The 10,195-nt window shown below is 21.7% G+C and overlaps 1 protein-coding gene across 1 annotated transcript; it reads right to left on the bottom strand.

The window, feature by feature from the left end:
* Window positions 1–1,233: 1,233 nt before the first annotated feature.
* Window positions 1,234–10,069, bottom strand: LOC122507262 (E3 ubiquitin-protein ligase pub1-like). Its single transcript, XM_043619911.1, has 19 exons — window positions 9,864–10,069; window positions 9,596–9,712; window positions 8,812–8,905; window positions 7,823–7,878; window positions 7,473–7,613; window positions 7,200–7,347; window positions 6,709–6,758; window positions 6,469–6,633; window positions 5,740–5,878; window positions 5,619–5,659; window positions 5,353–5,485; window positions 5,172–5,212; window positions 5,020–5,086; window positions 4,889–4,914; window positions 4,761–4,808; window positions 4,307–4,536; window positions 4,005–4,126; window positions 3,198–3,837; window positions 1,234–1,484 (listed from the first exon to the last, which is right to left on the bottom strand). The coding sequence occupies exons 1-19, from the start codon at window positions 9,870–9,872 to the stop codon at window positions 1,382–1,384; spliced, it is 2,370 nt and encodes a 789-aa protein (XP_043475846.1). The 5' UTR covers window positions 9,873–10,069; the 3' UTR covers window positions 1,234–1,381.
* Window positions 10,070–10,195: the final 126 nt, after the last annotated feature.

Here is a 10,195-nt window from a genome sequence, read left to right as displayed (position 1 = left end):
GTGAAAGGGAAAAAGAAAGACTGCAGTAGCCGATGAGAGCTTTCTATTTAAAAAAAAATATATATATATATACACATAAGATTGCTCGATTGGTGAATTCTCTAGTTTTCTACTTTGTAAGCGCGTACCAACTTTTTTCAAATCAGAAGCAAAATGTGTGATTTATTGTTCGATACAAGATTTTAATTTTCACAAGGAGAAAAAAAAATATATGGGACGCGCTTTTTAGAACGCGGGCGTTCTTTAACCGAAGATTGTCAAGTTTTGATGAGACAAAAGAAAAAAAAAATTCTCTCGACTTTTAAAAGGAAAAAGAAAAAACAATCAGTTTCTATCAAAAAAAGGTACCAAGAATTTTCTACATAGAGAGGCTTCGTGGAAGATGAAGAGAAAAAAAAATATCATTTTAATACGAGAGACGAAAAACAGTATTAACTCCTGATACTAGATCAGGAAATATCTTGCAATATATTTATATTTGAAACAAAAATTTATAATTAGACAATAACGTAATTGAGCCAGACAATAGAATTTGTAAACTAGCTCAATAGTGTTTTAGAAAGTCAATCGAGTCAGCGGCGAAACTGCTTGTTGAAGAAAAATTAATCGCTATCAATCTATTTAAAAAAAACAAATCCACTACTATATTAAGTGAATGTTCTTTTAAAAATCCTTTGTTTTGAAAAAACCAAGGAAATATGCATTTTTTTTTATATTGAAAAAAAAATGATTAAACAATTTACATTAATTCCAATGAATTATTATCCAATCAATATACAATTATTAATTGTATTCAGTGAAATTGTCAATTGTATTTTACAATTGAAAAGTCTGTTTTAAATTCAATATTTTTAATTTAAAAAAATAAATAAAATTTATTATTTTATTAGATTAGAGAAGTTTTTTTTCTATTCAAAAAAAAAGAAAAATTGTTTATGTTAAACGAGTTATGTTGAGTTCCAAAGACAACAAAAAAAAGTCTAAGTTTTTAAATGTGAGCGTATATTTTTATAAATGTGAAATGAAAAAAAAATTAATGGCCATTATGGTAGACCATGTAATTGTTATTGTTATACAACTTAAAGCAGTTTATTTACCACGGTCTTCTTTAATAGTTTATTGTTACTCTATATTTATTTCTATTGTTACAGTTCTTCCATTTATTACTATGTATCCCAAAATAGTGATAATTGGCAAAAAAAAGAAAATAAATAAATATTGGCTTTGTACCGCTTTCACTGAAATTTTCTTAGTTTATTTTCTATTTTTATGAAATTTATTTTCTTTACAGTATAGGTAAAGAAATTCAAGGTCGATGTTTACAATAATTATTTCACTACTTATATTTTAATTTTCAAGAGGAGAGAAAATTTATTTTTTTTTAATCTACGCCGCCAAATCCAGCACAATTTTCAATAGCGAAAATTAACTTATTTTTTAATTGTTTGTAACAATCATAAGGCGGCAAGTCTAGTCGGTTGAAACTGTAATATAAAACAAAAAACTTTGGTAATTTGTTGATAATTTTAAATTGTTTTTAAAAAGTAATTAAATTACAGGCTTCACACTCATTTACTAAAACTGATTCATATATTAACAATTTTAATAAAATTTCCCAAAAGAATTCAATTATTTTCAAAAATTTTATCTAAGAATTAAATTATTTCAATAAAATTTTAATTAAATTCGTCGAAAATTTTTTAAGATAATTCAATTATTCTCATAAATAACAAAATTCATCGCTGGAATTCAATTATTTTCATAAAAAAAAATTTTTCACAAGAATTCAATTATTATCAAAAATTGTAATAAAATTATTCTTCAGAATTCAGTTATTTTTATAAAAAATAAAATTCTTCTCAAGAATTCAATTATTTTCATAAATAATAAAATTCTTCTCAAGATTTGAATTATTTTCATAAATAAAAAATTCTTCACAACAATGCAATTTTTTTCCGTAAAATAATAAAATAAAAAATTTTAATTACATAAAAGTAATAAAATTCTTAGAAAAAATTGACTTACATTCAATTATTTTTATAAATAAAGAAATATTCAAATCAATTCAATTAATTAAAAAAAAATATTCTTAAAATTCTTCACCTGAATTCTATTATTTTTCTTAATTAATAAAATTCTTCGCAGGAATTAAATTATTTTCATAAAACTCATCAAAGAATTTCAATTATTTTTAATAGAATTTTAAATAAATTCTTCTAAAATTACAATTATTCTTAAAAATTTTTATTAAAATCTTTAAAAGAATTCAATTATTTAAAAAAATGTTAATAAATTCCTCTTAAGAATTCAATTATTTTTGTAAATAATAAAACTCGCCGCAGGAGTTCAATTATTTTTAATACAGTTTTAAATTAATTTCTCTAAATCATTCAATTTGATTCAAAATTAAATTTTTTTCGTTAGAATTCAATTATTTTCAAAAGTTTTAAGAAAATTGTTTGCAAAAATTTAATTATTTTCATAACTATTAATATTCTTAGCAGGAATTTATTTATTTTCACAAATAATACGATTTTTACGGAAATTTAATTATTTAAAAGAATTTTAGTAAAATTACTCGAAAAATTCAATTATTCTTAAAAATTTTTTGCAATTCTTCGAAAGAATTCAATTATCTTAAGAAATTTTGATATAATTCTTTATAAGAATTCAATTTTAAGAAATATTCAATTATTTAATAAATTATTCATTTTTATATTTAAATAATTGAATTCTCGTAGAACTTTATAATAAGAATTGATTTAAAAATTATTTTCAGTTAAAAATTTAAGATGATAATCGTCCTTTGGAAAAACTTTTTAATTAAAATTCAGAAAAGTATTGTATTTTGTAAAAATTTAGAATTGAAGTTATTAGCAGTATAAGGAAATGAGTAAAGATTTTTTGATGAAAATTTGAATAAAAATCAGGGGAAAAAATGAATTTTTGTGATTTTTCTGAATCATTTAAAACGACTTTTTTTAGTCGTCAAATTTAATTTTTCAATAGCTATACTTTTTTTTACTACTTTTTTCGATCTTAAATCTACATTTTGCTACTTTTTTTAAAATTAATTATTGAGTGCGAAGCCTGAAATTATAAATACTTTTTATAAATTTATAATTGGAATTTATAAATTATAAAATACTTCTTATAAATTAATAATTGAAATTTATAAATTATAAAATACTTCTTACCAAGTGTGAGATCTCGGAAGTGAATCAATTGATCCAAATTTCTGAATGGAAAATAATAATGGTCCATTACTTCCGTATAAATTTTTGAAACCATTCATTGGCACTTTCGATGATCCAGTGACAAATTGTAAAAGTTTTGCCCTCATGTCATTATTGAAACTTTGAACAAGATCCCAAAAGAATTTTATCGTTTGATGCTTGGAGGAATAACCTTCTGAATAATTAGTATTCATTTTCCAATCATTTGCATCAATTTCTTGTGTACCACAGATAAGTTTCTCGAGTTCATTTTCAGTGAATATTACAATCGCCTCCTTTGGTATTAAATCATAAAAACCTTTGTGAAGTGCTTCCATTTGTCCCTTCACTCGACGAACGAATTTCCAATTTATAATATGTTCAATATAAAATTCTTTATTCTCATTTGTTAATGGCACATTCGTTCCGTTTGGTATTAATTCAATATTCATAAGTTTTCCTAAAACTCTGTCTGTAACAGTAAAATCCAATCCTAATTCCGCAGGATCATTCTCACAAATCCAGGAGAGATTCTTGTAATATTCTGGATCTACTTTTTCAATGTCCTCTAATGATATTTTCTTATTTAAAAGTGTTGAGTAAAATATTGGCGAAAACGAGGCTGAAAATAGAAATAAATTCATTAGGAAAAATAAAAGTGATAAACATTTTTTTGTTAATAAAGAAAATAAATTAAAAATTTGTATCGTAATGAAAGAAAAATTTTAGAAATTGAAAAATTGATCTCTGAAAGAAAAATTTAATAGAGTTTTTTTTTTCTTAATTTACCGTCAATAAGACTGCCATGATAGAGTGACATTCCAACTATTCGTCCAATAAATCGAAAATATTCCAAATGATTATGATGAAATGATTCAGAATCAGGATTTATCTCCAAATAGTTATTTTGCCTGAAAAATAAAATATTAAAAAAATTTACTTATTAACTAAATTACTAAATTATTCAATACAATAATTTTCATTGAATTTCTTGGAAGAATTTAATTATTTTCAATACAATTTTTAGAGTTCAATACAAGAAAATATAAATAAAAAACGATAGTGAGAAAAAGATATTAAAATAAACTCACGTTGAACTACACTTGAAAAATCCATAATCAGGATTAAAGATTTCTCGTGATAAAAGACAAAACCATTCACGTTTAACTCCACCATAATCTAATCCAGGTTCCTCTTCAAAAGAAATCCATAATTTTGCCTTTAATTTTTCCACCTCATCAATTGTACTAACATAACAAAATGAATCTTTGAAAATATAATTCCGCCTGATATGAAATTCAACATTTTTTGGAGCTTCACCCTAAAAATTAGACAATAGTTTTAAATTAAACAATGAAACAATCGTTCAACTGAGTATTTTATATTTTAAACAATTTAAAAGTAAAAATTAATTCAAATGAATTAAAAATTCTAATAAATCATATGTGATAACTATCAATTAATCCAAGTCAGGCAAAAAATAATATTTAGGCAATAAATTATATTTAAAGAAAGTAATTAAGTAAAATAATAATTAAAACTTACCAATGGTTTTACTTGCGATCTAAAGATTTTTAATTTTCCGTCATAACTCTATTAAAAGAAAAAAGAAAATTAATTTTATTTGCTAAAAAAGTAAAAAAAAAAGAAGAGGACGTAGTAAAAGTACTCACATTGCGTCTAGATTCAGTGTGTGATTCTAAAATAAAAAAATTCTAATTACTAAATTCTTTAAAGGAAGTTTGATTATTAATTTAAAAATAATAGTTCCGATTTGATTAAAAATAAAATTATTAAATTGAACCTTCGTTTAAGATCCGTGGTCGTCGTGTTCTCTGTCGTGCCTGAGATCTTTCTCTATGGCTCATCAACTTGAAATTTAAGAAAGAAAAATTTATGAATTTTTGACATACTTGAGCAATTAATTTATTAAAATTATAATTATTTAATTATTACCTGTTCTGGATTATTGTACGGATGCAAAAAGAAATGATATTCTGAATAAAATAAAGAGAAAATTATTTTTCCTATATTTACTAATTATACGAAAAAAATTAATAAGAGCTCGAAATTAAAAAAATTAAATAAAAAATTGCAAATGTATAATATTTTTTTAATAATTAATTTGTCATCTCACCAATTAACATCAGATAATTATTTTGGTTTGTCGCAATGGCTTTTAATTGATTATTTGACGTTCTTCCGGACAACATGAAGCGTAAAATTTTTAATGTTTCCTGATAACTGATGGAAGGATTCAAATCAGAAACCTAATGTTTTGGAAAAGAAAAAGATTCACATTATTTGACATGGAATTTATTTAATATGTAAAAGTTATGGATTATTTAATTGAATTAAAATTATATTAAACTTTCAACATAAAATTATAAAGAAATAACTTACATTCACTGGACTTTCGTTTTGATTAAATTCTTGCCTTGCAGCTAAAACAGAAAAGAACAAAAATGAAAATTAAAAAACTGTTTTTGCAAAAAAAAAGAATTAATTAAATTTTGAATAATACCTCTTCTTCTTCTTTTCGATTTTTTACAATAAAATCCTTCATTGCCGTCTTCGTTTGAGTCTGTGGTACCAATTTCATTTCCTTGTTGTGAAGCTCTTCTTGAATTTTCAGAAATTCCTGAACTTGATCTACATTTCGTCTGTGAGTGAAAAATTTATTAAATTCAATTTTAATTTATTTATTTTTTTATTTTTATTTTAATAATATTTTTAAAAAACATTATTGTTTTGTTACTTTCCCTAAAAATTAAAAGTTTTGAATAATATTATTCAAAAATTCTAAAAACAATTTAATTTTAGAATAATTACATACAGTTCAAATTTTTAGAAATAATTAAATTTCAAAAGGTTTTAGATTGAAAGTATTTTGAAATTTTAATTCACGTGGACAAAGAAAAGATAATATGTATATTTAAATATTTATTTAAGAAAAATTTTTGAAAAATTTAATTTGAAAATTCTGAAAAAATTAGTTGTTTGAAAAATTGTAATTAAAATTTTTTGAAAATAGTTAAATTCCCGAAAATAATTTTTAAAAAATTAAAACAATTTTAATTTTTGTCACATTTTATTAAAATAAATTTTATATTTTTAAAGAATTCTATTTTTTCACTTTTAAATACTAATTTTAAATATAAATTGAATTTTTTAATAATTTAATTTAGAAATTCAGAAAAAAATTATTAAAATTTTTAAAGAATTATTTTTAAATAAAAAATTTTTTTTTTACCTTATGCTCTCCTGATTGTTCTCGTGCACTTGTTGAATTCAATGAAGAGGACCGCAATTTTCTACAACCCGGATTATGTCTCTTACTACAAACTCTTCTTTCAGGCAAAACATTTCTGATAGTTTCACTTTCATCCTGAACTGAAACTCCACGCACCACATTTGACTGTAAAATTAACAAAAAAAATGTATTAAACTAAAAGAAATTGAAACAATGGGAAAAATTTGAAAAACTACTTACTGATTCTGCATTACGAGAATTTGAACTATTTTCCATTTCCATTCTCTCTTCTGTAATTAAAAAAAAAAAAAAAAAATTTCAACCAAAAATAAAAAAACAAAAATATCAGTCTTTTTAGAAAAAGAAAAGATTAAAATGAAGTAATGGTATTAAAAAATACCAAGAATATAAGTTTTAAATACTGAAATTTACTATTAAATTTATAAAATATAAAAAAAGAATAGAAAATAGAAATATAAACAAATTAATGTTAATTATAACGATAATTATACTTACTTCTAAATGAAATGGTCAAGATTTTTTTTAAATACAAAATACAATGTCGAATTAATTCATATTTATAAAAATGATTTATTCTTTTATACTCTATCAAAGTATAAATATATTATTTTGTAAACAAAAATTACAATACATAAATAAGTAAACATTACAATTATTACAATAGTAATAAATTTAACAACAGACAAAAAAAATAAATTAAAACATCATACCATGACTGTATTTCATTTTTTTTCTCGATGTACTCAGTTCATTTTGATCGTTTGTCACTTGAATTCCTGCTGTTAATGGAGAGTGCAGTCCTGATTGTTCTCTGCTTGCTGTTAAAAGTGAATATAATGGTTGTGATGAGCTGGCATCCTATAAAAATTGACAATTTTAGCAAATAATCAGCAAAAAATTGTCAACTTTTACAGTTTTGTGACAAAAAAGAAAAAAAAAAGAAAAAAAGAGAAAAATAAAGTAGGAAAGAGAAAAATTAATACCTGTACAAAAAAAACTCCCAAATTAGGATTTAATTGTCTCAATGTGCAGTAACCACCGCAAAGAAATTTCGAGGCATTAATGTGAAAGTGAGCGATATTTGTCCATGGATTCAAAGCAGCAGAATTCTCGTGATCTAAATTCTAAAGAAAAAATTTATTTTAGAATTAGATTAATTTCAAATTATTTTCAAGTCTTAATAAATAAATAGAAAGAAAGAATTAATATTTTTAATTCAAAATTGAAATTAAATAATCGATAAAATAATCTATTCGTGAGGAATTGAATCACGTTAACTGTTAATTAATTTAATAATTTTTGCTTTTTTAATTTAACAAAAATTGTTGCTTACACATCGATGATTGTTTGATGAAGATAATCTTTGGTTCCTTCTACTAGCACCGAATTCTAAAAGAAAAAAGAAAATAAATTAAAAATGGTTTTTCAAAAAGAAAAGAAAAATATTAATAATCGTTCAATTTTTTGGATATCTATTTGCAATTTGAAATTAGTTGTTTCTCCTTGCTTTTTCGTTTTTTAATTTTTTGACAATATTTTTCTAATTGAATATTTTTAATTTTAAAATTAACTAAATTCTTATTTAAGGCTTTGGAGATTTATTCTTTCTTTTGTATTTATTATTCAAAGATTAAATAATAACAACAATTAATTATTACCAATTAAAAAAATGTTTTGAATTAGAATTCATAATTGGAAAATTATTAAATTTTAATTTAATTCATGCACAAAATTTTATACAAATTTGTAAAAATAATTGAAATGTTTCGACAAATTTTATATTATTTATGAAAATAATTAAATAGTATCGAAGAATTTTTTTTCAAATTTGTGAGAATAATTAAATTCTTTCGAGGAATTTAATTATATTTGTATAGAAATTAACTGAATTATTTTGAAAAATATTATCAACATTTCTGAAAATAAGTGAATTGATTCAAAGAATTTTATTAAAATTAAGGAAAAGAATTGAATTCCTTGTGAAAAATTTTATTATTTATGGAAAGAATTGAATTCTTTAGAAGAAGTTCATTAAAATTTGTGAACACAATTAAATTCTTTCGAGGAATTTTATTATTTATTAAAATAATTGAATTCTGTCTAGAAAAATTAGTTAATATTTTTGAAAATAATTGAATTAAATTGAAGAATTATAATATTTATGAAAATAATCTAAAATAATTTAAAATTGAAAGTTGACATTTAAAAAAAATTGTGTAACTGGCATAATAATAATAATAATAAGAATTCAAATACAGCGTTTCGCGCGCTTATTATTTCACTTATTTAATTTTATAAATTAAAACTTAAAATAAAATTTACCTTGAGTATTAGATTGATTATTGTTTATATTGTGTGGCACTAAACAATGATCCGGATTGTTAGCTACTTGAGCATGAGATGGAAATGATTCATTCTGTAATTATAAATAAAAATATAAACATATAAATTTCTCTTAAAGTTTAATTCATAAATTAAAAATGCATTTAATTTACTTTCAAACTTTTAATGTAAATAATTTTAATTTACAAAAAAAATATGGATTATATTGAGAAAAAATCGTATACGCGGTAAAATATTAAAAAGTTTGAAATTTATTGTAAGGAATAGAAAATATTATTTTTTCTACATTATTTTAACTGATAATAATGTAAACACAATTTTTAATTACTGTCATTATAGTAAGACGCATGACCTGTAAATATTTGCCATTGTTTATTTTATTTTATAATTTGTGATTTGAAATTTGTCGTTTCAGAAAACAAACATTTGAGGAAAATTCTTTCTACTTAAATTTAAATTATTATTATTTATTAATCAACAATTTACAAACAAAATTCAAAAATTAAATAATAATCATGATCTTTAAATTTATCAATAGAAAAATTTCTCAATAATTTAATTTCTTATTTCCTTTTAATAGGTTTCTTTTTAAAAATCTTTTCGAAATAATTTTGTAATATCGAATGGAAATTTCATATTTAAAATTTTAAATATTGAAAAATAATTAATCTCCTCTAATTTAATTTGAAAAGAATTAAAATATAAAATATTTCCATATTTTATCTTATAAATAAATGAAAATTAAATATTTTAATTTATTTACCTGATGAGTTTCTGACTTAGAATTTTCATACTTTTTCGTTGATGAAAAATTATTTGAAGAAATATTACTTTCTTGTGAAGTGTCATCATTTGGAATCGAATTTTCATCTGGTATATTCTGGAAATATTTACAATAAAAAATTATTATAATAATCACAATAATACTACGAATTTACAATAAATAAGAATATAAAATAAAAAAAAAACATTCAGCGTCAAAACTACAGAATAAAATTTGTAAAATTAAAAAAATATATTTATTTTCTCACAGAATTCATTTTTCACACACTATTTTTTAAAAAAAAACTAAAATTTTCACAGTAAACTATTGACTATTTTTTTTTAATGTTAAAAAATCATGATCCACTTAAAAATCAATTAAGAAAATGTTTTAAGACAACATTCTGTTTATTTCGTCCCAATATGCGATGACAAACGAAGTTCTCTTCGTTAATGTCGTTTCAATACTGAAAGAATTCTTATCTTCTGAACCTTTAAGGACCATTGTATAATATACTCAGAAAATGAAATACAAAATTCCCCCTCCACTCTAAAATCTTGGTAACTTTCCTCAAGAGAGTAGAAATTGATCTACAAAAAT

The sequence above is a fragment of the Leptopilina heterotoma genome, unplaced genomic scaffold (genome assembly GCF_015476425.1).
Source record: "Leptopilina heterotoma isolate Lh14 unplaced genomic scaffold, ASM1547642v1 Lhet_0, whole genome shotgun sequence".
NCBI lineage: Eukaryota > Metazoa > Arthropoda > Insecta > Hymenoptera > Figitidae > Leptopilina > Leptopilina heterotoma.
Note: the sequence above shows the minus strand (reverse complement) of the source record. Positions and strands in the feature narration are given on the sequence as shown.